Source organism: Cololabis saira, chromosome 17 (assembly GCF_033807715.1).
Source record: "Cololabis saira isolate AMF1-May2022 chromosome 17, fColSai1.1, whole genome shotgun sequence".
Taxonomy (NCBI): Eukaryota; Metazoa; Chordata; class Actinopteri; order Beloniformes; family Belonidae; genus Cololabis; species Cololabis saira.
In genome coordinates, this window is record NC_084603.1 from 3,988,706 (window position 1) to 4,010,435 (window position 21,730).

Here is a 21,730-nt window from a genome sequence, read left to right on the forward strand (position 1 = left end):
CAAACAGTGCAAGGCTTTTTTATTCACGCCTTTGTCTCAGACAAAAAGAGTTCAACTGTATAAGAAGTTGTGGAAGAACAAATACAACACAAGACTTGTGCAGTAGAGTGTGTTTGATTCCTGATCAGAGGTGGACAGAGTACTCGACCCCAGTACTTGAGTAAGAGTACAAATACTACTGGTCAAAATTTACTCCGTTACAAGTAAAAGTAGCTCAGTCAAAATATTACTTGAGTAAGAGTAGAAAAGTACTTGCTTTTAAAGATACTTAAGTATCCAAAAGTAAATGCTTTTAAATTTACTTTAAGTAAAAGTAAGAGTAAGAGTAAATTTCTTATTTTCCACATCAGTAAATTACTATATTTTTTCTAAATTAATTTAAGGATCTTTTAACTCTTGTTTCTGAGAATTAACTCTTTGAAACCAGCTGCACTGATGTGCTGCTTTTAGAACCACAATGTTAAATAAAACCTGCAGAAACACCAAAAACAAATCAAATGAATGGGATCATAAGAGGACAGCAGATGATGCAGAGTTTATTAACAATCATGAACTGAAACCAAATGAACCTGCACCATCCAACTAAGTCTGGATCCCCCTCAAAGACCACTGCTTTACAAAAAACTACATCTCTGCTTTCAATAACTCAATGTTGTAGCCATTGTTGCGGCTACAGTATGTCTTGACTTGTTGCGGCTCTGTCTTGACTTGTTGCAGCTCTGTCTTGACTTGTTGCGGCTCTGTCTTGACAAACGCAGGCTACTTTGGCGGTATCGTTTTGAGAAGGCTTGACGTATTTCCGCTTTACGTACATCCCAGTGGAGAGCGTGCACTGTGATAGGTCTCCTCCTTTGACAAAAACAGCTTGTGTCCAATAGGATTTTAGGGAAGAAGAAAAAAGAACAGACCAGAAAGTAACGAGTACTTTTCAGCCTTCCTAGAAATTTACTCGAGTAAAAGTAAAAATATTTGTCTTGGAAATGTATTCAAGTAAGAGTAATAAGTACCAAAGAAATCTAATACTCAAGTAAAGTACAAATCCTCTGGATAAGTAAATTTACTCCGTTACTGTCCACCACTGTTCCTGATTGGACCTACTGTAAATGATACTGATGTTTAGATTTGATTTACATATTATTTATTACTATTTTCTCCATTGTCAGTAGGCTGTAAAGCTCCAGCTGCTTTTAGGAGGTGGAGTTAGCACCCCTTGTTTCGTTCATGGCAAGTATCTAAATTTAACCAAATGAATAAGTATAATAAAGTCTCTGAGGTCTGACAATAACTGGGAGCTGGAGTTGAATTCTCCCTCAGCAAAAGGCCTGTTTTTGACCTGCTGTGTTCCACCATGACAACGACTTCACCAAATACTTTTTGCTGATATTTATACCATGTGGCCTGCATAAGGTTTCAGCAGGACAACACAACATATTATAACTCCTGGCTTACGAAAATATATCTGGCAGAAGAGGAAGCCAGAAAGACATTTCTGTCAAAAGAAATCTTCTTAAAACAGTGTTGCAGATGAGGTAAGATGCACTACAGTGGCAGCGGTGGATGTATGGAATAAATTAGATATAGATTTGAAATTATGTAGAACTTTAACTTTATTTAAAAAAACATTGAAAAGAAGGATGATTTCCTTATATTAAATTAATGAGTGGCTTGATGTTGATTTGGGTATTTATTTATTTAATTGGTGATTTGCTTTGATTTTTTAAGGATGAAGGTAACATGTAGACTGCACCTTTATTTTAAAAATATTTAATTTTTTGAGGAATGTTTGTTATCCCTACAGAGGCAATTTGTTTTACGGGCAGTCTTTCTCTTACTTTTTGCTTTTATTTTATTAATTTAATTAATCTTTTTGAGGGTAGGCAAATAATAAGCTTTGCTTCAGCCTACCCCTTTTTCGGTCTAGATGTTATTTGTTTATTTGTATACTGGAAACTTTTTTGTTATGTTATCTTTGAACAATTGAACGTTTTCTTGTTGTCAGTTTTACTCTTGGTTTTTTATTTATTTATTTTTTTATGTCATGACCGAAAATAAACTAAATAAACTAAGGTATGCACTTCTGCCTCATTTGGCTGTTTAAAGAAAACAGAAAACTGAAAAACTTCAGCTGTTTAAAGGCAGATTAAATCCTGACATTAAAAAAAAAAAAATGTTATTTTAATTTTAAAAAGGGTTCAAGTCACAAACTGAGGTGAAAACAAACTTTTTCGATCAAACACGGATGAACAAAAAACAGGTTGTTAAATAGCTGTCCTCACATTAATGTGCATGTAGATTTAGTTTATTTCAAAAAATTAAGCACGAGAACAGAAATCTTCAACTTATTTTATTTTCTTATTTAAGTTTACAGTCATTGCATTACTACTACTTTTATGTCACTATATTAGTTTTTCCACTTTTTATTTTTATTTATTTACTATTTTTTTTAATTATATTGTTATTATTTGTTTTATTTATTGATTTATTTATTTTTTTTTTTTTTTGCTATTCCCAAAGGAAACTTAATGATGATAACCATGGGATGGGGAGAGGGAGAAAAAAAAAAGGTATGTTCATCTGTTTTGCTCTGTATTGTGGAAACAATCTGCCAATAAAAACATACCGTATTTTCTGGACTATAAGCCGCTATTTTTTTCATAGGTTTTCAACCATGCGGCTTATACAAAGGTGCGGCTTTTCTGTGGATTTTTCTTCCACCGCTAGGGGGAGCGCTAACCGGAATTAGAATCAAAACTAAGACAAAATAAATGCAAAGAAGAATACGCTACTAGATTCTTTAGCAGATAGAAGTAGAAGCAGATTTCAAACAGATAAATAGATAAATAAATACCGGTTATTTTCTCTTGGTTTTGTCCCGTTTTAATCAGCAAAGTTGCTGCCGTGTTAAAAGACACTGTTAGGAAATTATCTATTTAGGTACAAACATGTACATCATTTACAGTTCAAAATCCTGCTGTACATGTAGTAAATATCTAATCTAACAACATAAATATCTGCGGCTTGCATATCTTTTTTTTTTTTAAATAGAGCAGATGCGGCTTATATACAGGTGCGGCTTGTATATCTTTTTTTTATTATTTTTAAAAAAATAGAGCGGATGCGGCTTATATACAGGTGCGGCTTATAGTCCAGAAAATACGGTATATAAAAAAAAAAAAATCTTCAACTTGCCTTTCTGCGACTCTCTTCCTCCTCCTCATCCATTTCTTCTTCGTCATCATCATAATCATCTCTGTATTCTCTCACTTTCCTCTCGGGTTCTTCTCTCAGCGCGGTCTGGGCTGGGACCGGAGAGGGCGGCACCGTGGACGGCAGCGCCGGGGCAGGTACGCCGGTACAGGGAGGCACGGAGGAGATCACCTGGGCTGTGATGGGGGTTACTGGCGGAGGCATAGGTGGCGGCACTGTGGGCCGAATGTTCTTCGACATGGCTTTGTATTGACTAGGAAGAAGGCCCTGCTGGATTGGATGGTGCTTGATTTTTGGTGGTTGCGTCGTGAGCGGCGGAGACGGGTGGGCCGCGGGGGAAGCGGTCGAGGCGTCAGACGACAAGCTGCGGGTGGACGGTATGTGAAATCTGGGCTTTGGAGATGAAAAGGGGCTTGGTGTTTGAGAGCGAGGGGCCGGGATGTTTGTCGTCGGTGTGTCGTTGGCGGGAATGCTGTGGGACGGCTCCAGTGTGGAGCTGATGGTTAAATATTCTTCATCCGCCATGATGGTAAGTCCATTACCCATAAGGCAGTAGGTCACACTTCCATCTGCTTCCTCTCTGACTCCACTGCAAATAAACAAACACAACATTTCCCAAACTTTCAGGATGACAAAATAAAAGCTTCAATAGAAGCTTAAGGTTAATACTAGAGATGGGCGGTATGGACTAAAAAATGTATCACGATAATTTCTGGCATTTATCCTGATAACGATAAAAATGACGATAAAAAAAATACCAATTCAACTCCACCTTTTTAACTATAAATCTATCTCTCTCTCAGATCCACCATGTTTGTTACACAAAAACATCATCAACGGGAATTTATCTTTCTTTCTTTCTTTCTTTCTTTCTTTCTTTCTTTCTTTCTTTCTTTCTTTCTTTCTTTCTTTCTTTCTTTCTTTCTTTCTTTCTTTCTTTCTTTCTTTCTTTCTTTCCTTCCTTCCTTCCTTCCTTCCTTCCTTCCTTCCTTCCTTCCTTCCTTCCTTCCTTCCTTCTTTCTTTCTTGCTCATTTCCTTCCTTCTTCCCTTCCTCTTTTCTCCCTTCCTTCCTCCTTTCCTTGTTTTCTCCCTTCCTTCTCCCCTTTCCTTCCTTCCTTCCTCCTTTCCTTGTTTTCTCCCTTCCTTCTCCCCTTTCCCTTCCTTCCTTCCTTCCTTCCTTCCTTCCTTCCTTCCTTCCTTCCTTCCTTCCTTCTTTTTTCCCTTCCTTCCTGCCTTCCTTTTTCCCTTCCTTCTTTTTCCCTTCCTTCTCCCCTTTCCTTCCTTCCTTCCTTCCTTCCTTCCTTCCTTCCTTCCTTCCTTCTTTTTTCCCTTCCTTCCTTCCTTCCTTCCTTCCTTCCTTCCTTCCTTCCTTCCTTCCTTCCTTCCTTCCTTCCTTCCTTCCTTCCTTCCTTCCTTCCTTCCTTCCTTCCTTCCTTCCTTCCTTCTTTTTTCCCTTCCTTCCTTCCTTCCTTCCTTCCTTCCTTCCTTCCTTCCTTCCTTCCTTCCTTCCTGCCTTCCTTTTTCCCTTCCTTCTTTTTCCCTTCCTTCTCCCCTTTCCTTCCTTCCTTCCTTCCTTCCTTCCTTCCTTCCTTCCTTCCTTCCTTCCTTCCTTCTTCCTTCCTTCCTTCCTTCCTTCCTTCCTTCCTTCCTTCCTTCCTTCCTTCCTTCCTGCCTTCCTTTTTCCCTTCCTTCTTTTTCCCTTCCTTCTCCCCTTTCCTTCCTTCCTTCCTTCCTTCCTTCCTTCCTTCCTTCCTTCCTTCCTTCCTTCCTTCCTTCCTTCCTTCCTTCCTTCCTTCCTTCCTTCCTTCTTCCTTCCTTCCTTCCTTCCTTCCTTCCTTCCTTCTTCCTTCCTTCCTTCCTTCCTTCCTTCCTTCCTTCCTTCCTTCCTTCCTTCCTTCCTTCTTTTTTCCCTTCCTTCCTTCCTTCCTTCCTTCCTTCCTTCCTTCCTTCCTTCCTTCCTTCCTTCCTTCCTTCCTTCCTTCCTTCCTTCCTTTTTCCCTTCCTTCCTTCCTTCCTTCCTTCCTTCCTTCTTTTTTCCCTTCCTTCCTTCCTTCCTTCTTTTTCCCTTCCTGCTCCCCTTTCCTTCCTTCCTTCCTTCCTTCCTTCCTTCCTTCCTTCCTTCCTTCCTTCCTTCCTTCCTGCCTTCCTTTTTCCCTTCCTTCTTTTTCCCTTCCTGCTCCCCTTTCCTTCCTTCCTTCCTTTCTTCCTTCCTTCCTTCCTTCCTTCCTTCCTTCCTTCCTTCCTTCCTTCCTTCCTTCCTTCCTTCCTTCCTTCCTTCCTTCCTTCCTTCCTTCCTTCCTTCCTTCCTTCACGTTCGTTGTGCGTGGATTTAACGCAGAACCATAAATCAGCTTCACACAAAAACGTCATCAACGGGAATTTATCGTTTTTACCGTGAGATACAAATTCTTATCGTGAGGAATTTTTTTGACGGTTTATCGTGAACGGTAAAATATCACCCATTCCTAGTTAATACTTAATTCAGAAAGTTGTAATGGTCTCATGCATTACCTGGTAAATGCAGTTTTAGAGGCAGTCTTAGGGTAAACGTCCATAAGCATCACTGTTGGGGTGAGTGTCCTTGCGGCCTCCCTTTCCCCATCCTTGTTCCTTTTTTTAGCTTCTTCCTCTTCCTCCTCTTGAGTCCCTGGGTTTCCATCAATTAATTGTGTTTCTGTTGGCGGTGGAGGGAAATCAGACACGGGTGAGGCAGGTGATGCTGGCGACGCAGGTGAGACCGGTGACGGAGGAGATGTAGGGGATGCAGGTGAAGGGGGGGTGCGAGGAGGAGATGGAAGAGTCTGGCCAGTTTGCACTTCTCCCTCCAGATTTTTCTGGCTCTCTGGGAGTAATGGAGGCGCCGGAGGCTCTGGGACCTTCTCCGCTGGGTTGGACAGATGCTCCTTGCTGGGGGGCACCGTCTCTGCGGGTATGTTGATCTCATATGGAAACTTAAGAAACTGGCTGTAGTCCTCTCCGAGCCGGATGTCCAGTGACCGAGATCGAACCTCCCGCACATGCGCTGGACTCTACAGTCAGAGAAAAGAATGAATTGGTCTATCTGAGTCTGGATTACTGCCTTTGGTAGGGATGGGCGGTATGGACAAAAAAATGTATCACGATAATTTCTGGCATTTAACCCAATAACGATAAAAAAATACCAATACAAAAAGTGTCATCAACGGGAATATTTCTTTCTTTCAGGCTCATTTCTTTCTTTCTTTCTTTCTTTCTCTTTCTTTCTTTCTTTTCTTTCTTTCTTTCTTTCTTTCTTTCTTTCTTTCTTTCTTTCTTTCTTTCTTTCTTTCTTTCTTTCTTCTTTCTTTCTTTCTTTCTTCTTTCAGGCTCATTTCTTTCTTTCTTTCCTTTCTTTCTTTCTTTCTTTCTTCTTTCTTTCTTTCTTTCTTTCTTTCTTTCTTTCTTCTTCTTTCTTTCTTTCTTTCTTTCTTTCTTTCTTTCTTTCAGGCTCATTTCTTTCTTATTTCTTTCTTTCAGACTAATTTCTTTCTTCTTTCTTTCTTTCATGCTCATTTCTTTCTTTCTTTCTTTCTTTCTTTCTTTCTTTCTTTCTTTCTTTCTTTCTTTCTTCTTTCTTTCTTTCTTTCTTCTTTCATGCTCATTTCTTTCTTTCTTTCTTTCAGGCTCATTTCTTTCTTTCTTTCTTTCTTTCTTTCTTTCTTTCTTTCTTTCTTTCAGGCTCATTTCTTTCTTTCTTTCTTTCTTTCTTTTCTTCTTTCTTTCTTTCTTTCTTTCTTTCTTTCTTTCTTCTTCTTTCTTTCTTTCTTTCTTTCTTTCTTTCTTTCTTTCTTCTTTCTTTCTTTCTTTCATGCTCATTTCTTTCTTCTTTCTTTCAGGCTCATTTCTTTCTTTCTTTCTTTCATGCTCATTTCTTTCTTTCTTTCTTTCTTTCTTTCTTTCTTTCTTTCTTTCTTTCTTTCTTTCTTTCTTTCTTTCTTTCTTTTCTTTCTTTCTTTCTTTCTTTCTTTCTTTCTTTCTTTCAGGCTCATTTCTTTCTTTCTTTCTTTCTTTCATGCTCATTTCTTTCTTTCTTTCTTTCTTTCTTTCTTTCTTTCTTTCTTTCTTTCTTTCTTTCTTTCTTTCTTTCTTTCTTTCTTTCTTTCTTTCTTTCTTTCTTTCATGCTCATTTCTTTCTTCTTTCTTTCATGCTCATTTCTTTCTTTCTTTCTTTCTTTCTTTCAGGCTCATTTCTTTCTTTCTTTCTTTCATGCTCATTTCTTTCTTTCTTTCATGCTCATTTCTTCTTTCTTTCTTTCATGCTCATTTCTTCTTTCTTTCTTTCTTTCTTTCTTTCTTTCTTTCTTTCTTTCTTTCTTTCTTTCTTTCTTTCTTTCTTTCTTTCTTTCTTTCTTTCTTTCTTTCTTTCTTTCTTTCTTTCTTTCTTTCTTCAGGCTCATTTCCTCAATGTATCGTTTTTACCGTGATTTTTTTGACGGTTTATCGTGAACGGTAAAATATCGCCCATTCCTAGCCTTTGGACACTGGATGAAGCATGCAGAGGGATTTGTGCGTGTCCTAGCTTACCAGCGTGTTATCATCCACATCATACAACACTCCAGGACTTGGTCGGCAGATCAACAGGTGGACTGTGGAAGGGGCTCCACGTAGCAGGAACAAAACTCTCTGAGACAAAACAGCCAAGTAAAATGATCCAAGTAAACTGGGATTCTCTATTATTATTTGAGACGGACTAAAAATGCGCATATCGATTGGATTATCCTGAGTTTAAAGACACTCGGGTAAACACCAGTGTACTATAATTCCTCTACAATATGTAGAAGATTAAAAAAGCACAACTCTGCAACATAACAAGCTGGCTATTTTCAGTAGTGTAAGATTAAAGGATTAGCGAACGGATGACGGTGCAGATATCTTAAGAAAGAACAAGGCCACTAGTGTTGTCCAGACGCCATCCGGCACATTCATACTATTTATGTCCAGACAAAATGACCTACTGTGCCGTCACGGGGCACAAAGCTTTAAGACTCACCATCACCATGTTTTACATTTTCTTACTGTAGTATCTCAATGATGATGATTATTTTAACTTTGAATCACGATCTAATACTAAACATGGTTGTATTTTACTATATTAAAATTGTCTCTATGTGATATGTTATTGCATGATTGTTTATTTTATTCCTTTTGTTGTTTACATTGTTTCTTTGAACTTTTGTGTGCATTAATCTCATGATTAAAAAGGTTATGTGCAATACAAGACATATTACACTGTCAATTTTCACTATATTTGTAAAAGACTAAAACAAAAGTGAACAAATAATATCTCATCCTTCAGTAGCTTGTAAAATCACTTTGTGCAGCAATAACTAGAAATAAATGTTAACTGTGTCACTTTAGAGGAATTTTGGCCCGCTCTACTTTCCAATGTTGCTTCAGTTCATTGATGCTTGCCCAATATTGGTCTATTCACAGTTTCTTTAAGCTCTCACTACAGTCGAGGTCTGGACGTGGGCCATTGCAACACATTGATTCTTTTCTTTTAAAGTTATTCTATTGTAGATTTTTGTTGTAGATATTCTACATCTGTACGACCCTATTAAGGATAAGTTTTAACTATTTGACAGACATATGTGATGCTACAATACTTTGGCATACAGAGAAGTTCCTGAAGTTCAGTGACCCCATGTGTCCATGTCATCACCATAATTGTTCTCCATTGTTCTTGTAGTTGGTTGTGCTGGTCTGCCCCATCCTTTTCCCTTCTGTACATGTTTGCAGGCCAGAGCTTCAGGAGCTGCATGCTGCCCTGCAGTCCCACCTTCTGATCATCCCACTACTTCCTTCCACCTATCTGTATAGATGTCTCTGTTGGGTATCTACTGACATCCTGACCTACAGTCCCCCCTCTGACCACCTCAGTGTCTGCACTTGTTTATATAGTCGTCCCCGTAGTACACCACCTAACCATGTATCAGTAACATGTGCATTGAACTCTTAGTTCTCCTGCTCACGGATAGTTACAGTTTTTCTCAGTCGCTTTGGTACATTTCTCAGATCAGAATTGAAATTCTCAAAACTACTTGTTCAATCTTCACATCATTGTGTCACTTGTGCACATCAAAAAAGCAGTTTCTCATTTCTTTGAACAAGTTGTAAATGCATTTGTCATCCATGCAAATGATAATGTACAATTTTCTGCTGTTTCCTACATTATCAGTTGTTTATGTCATGTTGATCAAAATGTATTATAATGGGTCTCTGTTGAATAGTCTCACCCCCCACAACATTTATTTCTATACATTTCCATTAGACTTTGTTTCTAAATCTGGCCTGAATTGGTAAATTGATCCCAGGTGAATCTTGACTTTCTGTAATGAAGGGAAATATGTCAAGCATTAGATCAACCAATGATCAACCAGTTTTCTGAAATAGCTCAAAGGTGCATCTCATGAACTATCAGCTGGCAAGTATACATATAGCCGGAGCACAACACAATGTTACAATGTCTGACAATGGGAGGACAAGGAATTGGACGGGGTCAACAGCCAGAGAGAAGAAGAAGAGGAAGAGGAGTGAGGCTGCGTGGCGGAGGAGTTGGGAGGCAAAACAGAGGAAGAGGCAGAAGAGGCCGAGGACATATGCGCGTTCCTGATGAGATAAGAGCTACACTTGTAGACCATGTTCTCAATCATGGGCTTACAATGGCCGAGGCTGGTCGAAGGGTGCAGCCAAATGTTGGGAGAACAACTGTGTCCTCAATCGTTCAGACTTTTCGTCGACAGAACAGGTATGTAATCTAACAATAGGCACTGTACTGTAATACTGTATACTTTCTGTAATGCTTCATACAATATGACAGTATTCTACTTTCATTTTACAATATACAGTAAGTATACTATATACAGTGACATTTTATCTTACTCAATTTTGTGTTTTGCATTACTATATTTTTTCCACATAGGACTGCAAGACAACTTCACAGGGGTGGCAGAGGGCCCTTTTTCACACCTGAACAGGAGGAGGCTATTTGCACCATGGTTGTACAAAACAATGCCATAAGACTAAGGGAGATAAAGACTAAGCAATTTGACTGTCTTATCCGTACACAATGACACAAGCACTTGTGATTCTGATGCACTGACACGTTCATTGACACAGATATTTAATTTTGAGAGATGAACTAAGGATTTTGAGCAAGAGACTGGCTTTTGCAGGTAATCCATGGTGTTTTGCTATTTGTACGAACTGTTTTGAGAAATGCACTTACTGTTTTGCAAATGTCGAGGATGATCTGAGAAATGTACCAAAGCGACTGAGAAAAACTGTAATACTAACATCGTGTCTTTTGTACCCTTGACAACATATCTGTGCCTCTCCTCTCTGTTCTTCATCCTGTCTTTCCTATCTCCCCTTTCCTGCCCCCTTATGATCCAGGTCCTGCTCAATGTTTCTTCCCTCCCCAAGGGGAGTTTTTCCTTACCGCTGTTTAGCTTAAAAGGTTTTTCTCCCACTAGGGGAGTTTTTACCTGCCGTCGTTTATGTAATAATTTCTCGGGGGGGTCATGTTCTGGGTTTCTGGAAAGCGCCTAGAGACCACTATTATAATAGACACTATATAAATAAAATAAAATGTAATATTGTCATCGTCTTATTTGCTCTATGTTATGCATGTCCACTTATCGTCTCGTCTGAATGCTCAAGGCCAGCAAAGCATCAAAACTTGGTCGAACCTGTTTGATCGATTAAATGCTTTTACATTTGGCAGCACCTGGTTCGTACTTCGTCCTATGGATGCAATTTTTTCACACAGCGATTATTACATTTTGACCTAGTTCTTGTTAAATAATGAGAAACTGCAGTGTGTAATTTATGGTTGTTCAGCTGAGGCTGTATTTACCTAACTAATTAGGACCAGAGGATGTTTTCTTTTGGTTATATCCTCTTAAATCTTACACTTGGAAGATGCTGTACTATCTTTGACATGTCTGCATGCAGAAAACTCTCTTTCTAAATGTGGGTTAATGAATTGGTATGAAATGCAAGCTTTACCTGGTAAGAGAGATCTTTGACAGGCTCGTTGTTGACAGACAGAATAACATCTCTCTCTCGTAGCAAGCCACTTTCGTGCGCTGGCTGACCCGGGAACAGACGTTTGATGCGAACCACGCTGCCACGGTCTGCCCTCGAGTAAATCTGTGAGATGTAAAAGCTGAAGCCGAGACCAGACAAGTTCTTCTTTAATACCACTTCGTGAGTGTTTTCTAGGTGAGAGAGAAGACAGAAGGGAATTTTGGACCATTAGCATGTGTGATTGTTAGCAAATAATATGAATCAATCTTTCAGTAACAAGTATGCCGCTCTGTAAAAGAAGTCATTTTTAAACAAATCTATGCAGTGACTTTCCATATGTTGACATTTATCTCCATATTTCTTTGTATTAACGAGCGAAGAGAGAGAGCTGCCCTTTTAACTGAACCCAGCCAGCGAACAAGCAGCTCCCAGGTTTCAGTGCCCGCAGTCTCAGGGGACAGAGGCCGCATCAGCCCTGGATTACTCTGACAGCTACATTGTGGTAGCTGTCAGATGACTCACAGTCACTTCTGGGGCATGTGTGTGTGCGTGCGTGTGTGTGTGTGTGTGTGTGTGTGTGTGTGCGTGTGTGTGTGTGTGCGTGTGTGTGTGTGTACGTGTGTCTGCATGACATTGTCTGACTTCTTTTTTCTGAGACTGCATGTGCCCCTTTCCTCTCCCCTCTCACCATCAGTTACAAAGCTGTAGTCCTTGGCTCGACCACTCAAGGTCGTTTCCATGGAAACTTCAGTCCTGGGGGGCTGAATGCATGATGAACTGTGGACCAAAGCAGGGCAGGGTGAGTCAGGTCTGGGCTCCAATATTATTGTGGGCTCCCTCTCCAACAGCAGGTTCACCACCTTTGAGGGAATAAACGCACGCACCGCATTTATTTGTTAAAGGTACACAATGACACACACACCAACAATAATGCACAATGTCACTTCAGCTTATCACATTAGCTTGGAACCAAATATATTACCAAAACCTTTCTATAGTTGTGAAAAGATGGTGGAAATGCGTAATGAATGCAAAACATCCTTGTAAAATGGGTTAAGGTGAAAATATTGTCCTCCAAAAGGACTCATTGGTTTTAGGTTGTTAAGTATTTTATTTATTTAAGTTTAGGCAATGAATGCCTCTTCAGGAAAATTTTGAATAAAGACTTTCATCTCTCAATAAGGAGAGAAAATAGGACCTAAAAATCAGACTTTTCTGGAGAGGTCAGTCAAATGAGAACACATATGTGTGTATGAGTTTTCCAGCATGTGCTTGTGCACATTTATGTGTGTGCATGTTAGTGTGTATACCTCCCCAGTCCTCTTCAGGCACTCGACAGCTTGTTTGTGAGTCACCCCCCTCAGGTTGGACCCGTCAACCTCCAGCAGTCTGTCACCTGTCATATGCACAAACACAAATCTCATCATCATTAGCAACATCAATATGTAAACGGTTTGCGTGTGCATGAGTGTGTTTGGTTGATGGGCATGTCAGCAAATCTAAAAATCGTTGTGCTCACTGAAGCATGAACCTAACAGACGCCGACATGGCGGCTGCAGCCGTGCACTCAGATCAAGTGACAGGATGTAAAACTAAATAACAATGTCATCTTTTAGCATTTTTGAACTAATGGTAAAGCATTTTTGGGTCCACATTCAAATATTTCATATATTTTATTATAAAACTAGATAGTGTGCTATCTTCTTCAAATATTGTTGATAAATTAACAAAAATGATTTTATCTTTGATGTTATGTAAAGAAAAAAAAGAGTAAAAAATAATATTCAACTGAATTCATAATAAGTCTGAAACACAAAGATAGATTGATACTAAATATAAGTATATTGATACTTGAATACTAAAGTCTTCATGCATTGATCACTTTTCATATCACTTGGTGATGCGTATAAACAGGCTATCAAAGAATATTTATTCCTAACAAAATAACAATGTCACAGAAACTTTGCAAGTCAAAACATTAAATGCTACTGACATTTATGGTTCTTTTTTTCCTTTTTTTTTTAACCAAGTTTCAACATTTTGAGTGAAAGCATTACCAGTCTGAATGCGCCCATCCTGCTCAGCAGCACCTCCAGGCACCAAACTCTTGATGTAAATGCCTCCATATCGCACATTAGTGTTTATTCCTCCCTTTTGGAAACAGAGCGTACAAAGAGGTAATTAGTCAATGTCACTGGCCTCAATAATCCAAACAACTCCCACTGACTCAGCGCACAGGGATCAGTTTCTTTGTGGTGCGGCTTGTTGCTTATAGGCCTTTTCCAGTGAGGCCTGTAAATCCGTTTGGCTGGTGGCAAGGCAGTGATGTCAGTACGGCTTTGGACAACTTCTCATAACATTATGCAAAGTTTCTGTCAGGAAACTGTATCTTTTACAACTTCCTCAATCAAAATCATTTTGCAATATTGAGGAAATTAAAGACATGGAAAAAAAAATCACGAGACAAATATTTTCTAGTAAAAAGGAAAGACGTCACTTACAGTTACACTGATTCCAAGGCTCCCGCTGCTTTTCCTCAGCTCCAACATAAACTGCTCTCCTGTTGTAAGGCTTATGATGGAAGGAGACCTTGAACGCACGTCCTAAAAGGGATCATTTGAATAAATCAACTCCCATAACTATAATATACTGATAACCTGATTTTAATATCAAGTTGTTGCAAACTAAATCACTTCCTGTGTCTGGTTCTGCCAACAGGAGTTTATCCTTTCCACGGTGGCCTGGTGCTTGCTCAGGATGGGAGATTGTATCGAAAGCAAGTTTTGATGCAATCTATCGGTTTCCTGAGTAAAGTAATAATTATTATTAGCATTTTATTTATTGGACTAATTTGGAGTAAGTTGAACTGTATTGTCGAAGTGCCTTCAGAGGACATTTGTTGTGATTTGGCGCTAAAGGAAATTTGGAAATTTCCCCTCTGTGGGACTATTAAAGGATTTCTTATCTTATCTTATCTTAAGGAATAAAGCTGAACTTAATTTAAATAATAACACAACTGCATCCTATAATTACTAAACTGTATGTGATGTTAAATGTATGAACATTGTAATTAATTTATAGTCCCCTCCTATCTTTCATTACAAAAAACCTGAAATACATGAAATGTGTTTATTCTGTATGCAGTTATTTCACTTTTTTTTTTTAATAAATGCATGAATATTGTTTCCACAGGTCTTATTTTACATCAACTGAGCTGGTTTTTAAAATTAGATCTTTTATTTCCTGAACTTTAACAGTTATTATAGTTTGAAAACTTTACTGAGTGGTCTTGGTGAATCCAAAGAACATGACAGCTACAGGTATTACCAAAGTTTAAAACGGTGACATCTGAGGTAAAACAAACGGAGAAGAAGAGTCTGATTGAATCAAAGGTGGGTCTCATCATTAAACGAATATGTTGGAAACATCTTACACAGCAACTTATTCCCTAATTAGTCCTTCGTTTGTTCTTTTGAGGATGTTCATGTATGAACCCAAAGTTGCTCACTCATGAGTCCGAAAGGAGAAAACAAACATTAAACTGATACATACTGTAACATATCATGACATTTTGGGTCATGAGAAAATACCTTTATATGGAACAAAGACACCTAAGGCATTTTTGATTCAGGGGAAAAAATCAAAATAGCAACATATTTTCTTGCCAACTAGGGTAAACCTTCCGTGTGTTATTGATGAAGATTTTGCTGATAAATCTCCCTAGAAACCAACAGTTCAGACACAATATATAATGAGTTGTGAAAACAGATTTAAGACAGAATTGTATGAGTTGAAGTGTGTTTTCAGGTGAAATGTGGGCACTTAATCAGTTTAATAAATTCAGGTTAGTACTTGTTAGCAGGAGCACATTGCTAATGGAAATTGTTCCATGGAAAGGGTCAATTATCCCTCAATATTGTCAGCTGAAGGCGGTTCTTACCTGGGCATCTTGTATCCGCACAACAGGAATGTGAAGCCTCTTGTTCTGTTTAGGGGTGGCCATGTTGGACAGCGTGATGACTTCCTCCAGTTCCTCCATGGTGGGCCGGAACTCTGTCCCACTCAGGGTGGTCTGTGACCCAAAGCTCTTCTCGTTCGACAAACCGAACGTACTTTGACTCAAGGAACCCTGTCTGTCTTTCAGAGAGTCTGATAGGAAAACAGCCAGGTCAAACCACACACCTCTAGAAGTGAAAGATGCAATAACCTCCAATGCTATACAAAACTATGGTCCAACAGTGGCACATGAATGTCTGAAACTGCAGAGGAGATGGTTGAAAGCAGCTCTCACATTTAGGCTGAGACACGATGAGCTCCACTTCATCGGGGCTGTTCTGTAAGATAGCAGCAGCGTCGCTGAACGTCACACCTTCCAAACTAATCTTGTTTAGGGAGATGAGACGTCCACCTGGAGAATCAACAAATTAACAGCAATTGCTCAAACTGAAACCCCAAAATTAGAAAGTAGTAGGAAGTAAAAACCTTTACTTTGACTTATACATCATTTAACATTGTATTGACCCAATATTTTTATTTTTTCTGGTTAAATTCGCAATTGTACGGAGCCCCTCTGGTGACATTTGAAAAAAATAAAATAATGCGTGGCCACGCATTAATAACTCGTGGCCACAAGTTATTAATGCGTGGCCACGAGATAATCAATGCGTGGCCACGAGTTATTACCGTATTGGCCCGAATATAAGACGACCCTGATTGTAAGACGACCCCCTTTTTCAAGACTCAAATTTGAAAAAAGACTTTTTAAACACCAAATTAAATTTTTAAACAGAAAATAATTACAGTACATCTTAAACAAATGATTATAATAATATATTCGAGAGAAAAAGCATGTTATTTTGCCTCATTCAAATCATGATCTTGAAGTTTGCATCATAACTTCTTCGACCCACTTTTCTCCAGATTGTCGCTACGTTTCTCCTTATCTTATTTTCTTCTTCTTGTTATTTTCTTCTCTTTTCTTTCTTACCGCGATTTTTTATTTTTCTTATTCATGCTACTGCTATTTTTATTTTTCTTCTTGGTGACAGGGGTTTGCTTTGGCCTGGGGAGTTAAGTTCAGCATTCGCTTTAAAGATATCTGGCGCCATCTAGCGGTGTCAATGGGTATAATGTCTAGACTCCGAATGTAAGACGACTCCCACTTTTTCATTCTTATTTCAATGCAAAAAACACAGTCTTATAATCGGGACAATACGGTAATGCGTGGCCACGAGTTATTAATGCGTGGCCACGAATTATTAATGTGTGGCCACGAGTTATTAATGCGTGGTCACGCATTATTTTATTTTTTTCAAATGTCACATGTTATTACTACACTCGCCATGACAATACTCTTGCTCTTTAATATAAATAGACGATTAATAATGATGAATAACCATCCCACACAGGGAGTTGCATCCACGAAGTCAAGACAGTAGGTTATAATGCCATCCATGAGTAAAATAATGCGTGGGCACGAGATACATAATGCTTGGCCACGCATTGATTATCTCGTGGCCACGCATTATTTTATTTTTTTCAAATGTCACCAGAGGGGCTCCGTACAATTGACACAATGCAAATAACACATTCCAAAAAAGTTTGCAAGATGCCAATTTTGTGTTAGTAAAGGAGGTGAAAGGAAAGAAAAATATCTGAAATGTTCAATAACAATGTTCCTCGCGATGGACTGGAAGGAATTTGCATATTTCTTCATAATACTATTGTGTCATTTATGGAAACTGGGGGATGTTGGTGTATCAAGGGTAAGGGTGCGAGCCCCAGCTGGATAGCTCTGATTTACGATGCCACAGATGGCACTGCCAAGAACCATCATTTACCGATGAGATATAATCGCATGGGACAGAGATCATTTCAGAAATCTTTCGTCAAGCACTGTAGTAAAAATCTACATTCACAAAGGGCACTTTAAACTTTACAGTGCAGAAAACAGGCTTCTTATTAACCTTGCGTAGGGATGGTGTTGACATCTCAGGGCTCTGACCCATCATTCATTTCCACCAAAAATGCTCTGTGATATTTATTCATTTGACCACAATACCAATTATGTATTTTTTCATATTCTGTAATGTCACTTTTTCTGATTGTGGGTTGCAATCTTATCTCTGTCTTTTACAGTTATTGTGCTCTACATTATACAGTGAGCAGGTGGTTTTATCTTCTAGTAATCAGTGCTTTGTACCGGGTTTGATGCGTCCATCTTTGTCTGCAGGTCCATCAGGCACAATGGAAGCAATAAAGATCCCGAGGTCTAGTTTTCCTGTGCTGTCTTCTCCCACTATAACAAAGCCTGCAACAAGACAATAAAAGGTGAGAAGACAAATGTTTCATCACGTTACATCCACAAATTCATCTTGAGTGTTCCTGTATAAACTTACCGAAACCCAGTTTGTCATCTTTCTTCAAGGACACACAGACGATCTCTCTCTCTGGTGGCGTCCTGGTTGGTGTATCAACTGCAGGATACATGTTTAAGATTCATGATAAATGCTGAACAATCTAAGTCATACGGCATTGCCAATCACTCATGAAAAAGCAAACATACATTTATAGTAATTAAATGAATCAGAGACTTGGATTCTTCTTTTGGCTGCCTATCAAAACCTTTGAAATATACAGGATCTTTGTAAATCCAGGCCAGCACACTACTGAGAAAAACTCAGTAGAGACATTTTATGAATCATCATTACAAAAGATTACTGTACACATAGTCCCTGAAGTCATGAAAACCAAGCCATTTCTGCACCTTCTCGCAGCCCGTACTCATTTAGCAGAAAAAGCACGGAAATGTAAAAGAGAAAAAGGAAAACATTCAAGTTTTTTTCTATGTTTTTTAGCTGCTGGGAATGTCTGGAGTTATTTTCCTTCTGGTAGAGTTGTTAACCTTATGCAGGAATTCAATAAAACAACATGGAGGACACGTAAATATTAAAATATTGATAACTCGTGTCCAACCACACTGAATGAAGCACCAAGGATTATTAATTTAACATATGACAGGTAGCATGACACTGAAAATCCATATGTATTGATGACTTTCATTGTTCGGCTTTAACTGTAAAAAAAAAAAAAAAAAAAAGGAGCACCACTTGGAAGTAAATTTAAGATGCATTTTTGTTTTATATCAGTGTTATCCAGTGAAACACAGTTTACCCCCAATTTGAACATTCAGACATCATGAAACTATAATAATATAATAAAGTATGGGAAAAAAGAAATATCTGTAATTGATGCTTCCATACAAGACGCGGATCCTAGCTAGAATGGTCCAAAGGGCTGGAGTTTTTTTATACAACTAACGTTTCAAAAATAGTTTTTTCTTCCATGTCAAGAAGAATCAAAGCTTCTCAGGTCCATGTGCATTCAACATCTCCCTGAAACATCCAGCTGCCCGTGCCCCCCCCAAGAAAAACAACAAACAAACACAACAAAAGACTTTGATAGTCACCTCGTATGGAGGATGAGCCGTCAGAGTCCTGCTTCTGCAGCGAGACGTTGGACATCTTTCTGGGATTCGTCCCTGGGGAGCTATAACACATATGCACATTTACATTTCGCTACATCCCTCCAGTGTCGCTGGAAACATGAATCTTATCATCACCATCCAGAACTACCTCCAACACGGCCGCTCCTTCCCATCCCTGAGGTCTCCTGCTTCGGGCAGCTCCTTGTTCAGCTCTCTGCTCATCTCCCTCCTCATCTCTCTCTGCTGGCGGAGCCGAGCCTCTAGCCTGGCTGTCAGGTCAGTGCAGGACTTAGAGAGGGAATCTGGGTGTCCAGATGTCAGCCCGACATGGTTCAGCATGCCCTCTGAGTAAGATATCCGCTTCAGGCTCATGCTACGAGCCCTGTAGGCAGATATGTTCTCATCTGGAGAAACACACAGGCATTAATTAGTATTTGAGAGTTTGCCAGACTTGACAAGAGCGTAACCTTTATTTGCTGTTTTTTCGTGCATTAGATCAACAAAACAGAATCTCTAATGCTCTCCCACCTGGGATCATGGTGTGATTAAGCTGCCGGGACGTCATCTCGCTATGAAACTTGTGCTGTGCTGAGCAGAGGTTCAGGAGGTACTGTGCTATTTTTGAGCTTTCTGTAACAAAACTGTGCTTTTTCCCACTGGGTCCGCCACACTCTATAACCAGTTTACGTCGCTGTAAAACAGACACAATTCAGTATGCATTCACTCCGAGGTTCAAAACTAAACTATCTGCACAAAAGCTGTGTAAAAAGGAAGAGTGCAAACAATGAGCAAATCGAAATTTCATGTTTAAATGGAAATTAAACCGATATAACAAATGCCATGTTGAGTACCGTATTTTCTGGATTATAAGCCGCTACTTTTTTCATAGGTTTTGAACCATGCGGCTTATACAAAGGTGCGGCTATTAGCAGATAGAAGTAGGTAGAAGCAGATTTCAAACGGATAAATAGATAAATAAATACTGGTTATTTTCTCTTGGTTCTGTCCCGTTTTAATCAGCAAAGTTGCTGCCGTGTTAAAAGACACTGTTAGGAAAGGATCTATTTAGGTACAAACATGTACATCATTTACAGTTCAAAATCCTTCTGTACATGTAGTAAATATCTAATCTAACAACATAAATATTTGCGGCTTGCATATCTTTTTTTTTTTAAATAGAGCGGGTGCGGCTTATATACAGGTGCGGCTTGTATATCTTTTTTTATTGTTTTTTTACAAATAGAGCGGATGTGGCTTATATACAGGTGCGGCTTATAGTCCAGAAAATACGGTAAGTCTGTGATGCTGGAGCTGGAGGTGGAAGTTGCAGAATGAAAAGATTTTGTTGGTGAGTGACAAGGAGAATTGGGAATAAAAAAACGAGCACATCAGAGGAAAAGTCACGGCTGCACTACTTTGAAACACTGTGAGAGGATAAAGTGGAATGGTTTGGACGTAAAAAGAGGAGGGATGCGGGACACATTGGTAGAAGGGTGTTGGAGACGGAGCTGCTAGATGTGGTGAAAGAGGATGTGATGGTAGTTGGTGTGACAGAGGAAGATGTAGAAGACGAGGCAAGATGGACAGGAATGGTCGACTATGACGACACCTAAAGGGAAAAGCTGAAAGAAAAAGAGGAACATCCCTCTCGAAGGCTCGAAGGAAGTCCAGTTGCCTTGTTTCAAGCCTTAGTTCTTACAGAGGGTGAAAGTAAGGGGGGACTCTCAGGTTTGTGGGCAGTTCAACTTAATAAAATCAAAAAGATTTCCAGATAAGTCTCAGCCCTCTTCCAACAATGCTGAAATCACATTTTGAAAGGATTTTTATGCCATCTTCATGTCACCTGACCCTCCATCAAACCAGACACAATCCTCCATTAGAAACTGTATCCTGAGATTACTTCAGAAACATATCTTATCACTGCAACCACAAAGGCATGCTTAAATAAAGAAAGAAAAGAAAGCTTGGATAAAGATCTCGTATCATTGTCCCTCTTAGAGCTTTCTCAGCAACCCTAAGATAAGCCGAGCGGAAGTGCTCAAACTGGTCTGACCAATCAATAATCTAAATGGCTGTTAAAAGCAGAGGTGATGGGGCACAATTATAACTATGTCCCTGTCCCAATATTACATTTGTTTACAATTGTATTTTACACGGTGCCGCAGCTTTTTCAGAAAGGGGTAGAAGAAGAGAATGGCCCTTATTTTTACCCCGGTGGAGATGGAGTCTGTTTCCCTCCACAGGAAGCGTCTGGTGACAGTCCGGACGTGGTTCTTTGTCTCATACACGATGATTCCTTTGGCACAGACTCCCAAAACCAACTCTCCTATCAGAGGCCTTTTCTCTCTTCCCACGCGATGGAACATGACCCCGTACTCTGGTAGCTGCTGGACAATCTGAGGGATAAATATTTTAAAAATGAGGTGTGAGAGGACATCTGCATTATGTTTTCAAGATTCAACATTCTTTCACATGAAATATGTAATATTATGTGATATTATTTCACATTTCTTCAACGTCAAAGTCCTGTTTTCCTTTGCAACTTATATGTCAAAGGTTTTGCGGTGCACAAAAGTGTCTCTCTTGCATTCATTGTTCAAATGTTAAGCATGTCTGTTGCCTTAGACTATCAAGTTTGAAATAAAGACTTTGAATTGGAAATGTGCACTAGTAAGAAATAATAATAAGGTTTAAATATCTTCCTTAAAAAGTTCAGTCATATTACTGTAGGATAGTGCATCATGAAGATTACCGTGAACCTGTGGATTATGTGGAAGTGAATGTGATGGTGGTCTGATTACCTTTAGGTATTCTACTTCTGCCTCTTCTGGGAGTAACTGGCTGTGGTTTGCATGTAGTCTGGGCAAATCCTCTTTGATACTGGGCAGGGCAAGCTTCTCCATCATCCTCTTGGACACATAATGCTCCGCCTGGTAATAATTCTTACCATACAACTAGAGAGAGATGCACAAAACAATGAACAGTGA

At 39.2% G+C, this 21,730-nt stretch overlaps 1 protein-coding gene across 1 annotated transcript in view; it reads right to left on the bottom strand.

Moving 5' to 3' along the window:
* The window catches only part of ptpn20 (protein tyrosine phosphatase non-receptor type 20), a 43,321-nt gene that overhangs the window by 12,380 nt on the left and 9,211 nt on the right, over positions 1-21,730 (bottom strand). Inside the window, exons 14-30 of the mRNA XM_061744548.1 lie at positions 21,545-21,697; positions 20,954-21,139; positions 19,272-19,434; positions 18,892-19,147; positions 18,726-18,805; positions 17,656-17,733; positions 17,460-17,567; positions 15,549-15,665; positions 15,198-15,406; positions 13,759-13,860; positions 13,315-13,408; positions 12,568-12,653; positions 11,946-12,117; positions 11,237-11,448; positions 7,751-7,849; positions 5,720-6,237; positions 3,190-3,796 (exon numbers count right to left, since the gene is read on the bottom strand). Of these exons, the coding sequence (XP_061600532.1) occupies positions 3,190-3,796; positions 5,720-6,237; positions 7,751-7,849; positions 11,237-11,448; positions 11,946-12,117; positions 12,568-12,653; positions 13,315-13,408; positions 13,759-13,860; positions 15,198-15,406; positions 15,549-15,665; positions 17,460-17,567; positions 17,656-17,733; positions 18,726-18,805; positions 18,892-19,147; positions 19,272-19,434; positions 20,954-21,139; positions 21,545-21,697 (3,240 nt within the window). The remainder of the gene's footprint in view (positions 1-3,189; positions 3,797-5,719; positions 6,238-7,750; positions 7,850-11,236; positions 11,449-11,945; positions 12,118-12,567; positions 12,654-13,314; positions 13,409-13,758; positions 13,861-15,197; positions 15,407-15,548; positions 15,666-17,459; positions 17,568-17,655; positions 17,734-18,725; positions 18,806-18,891; positions 19,148-19,271; positions 19,435-20,953; positions 21,140-21,544; positions 21,698-21,730) is intronic.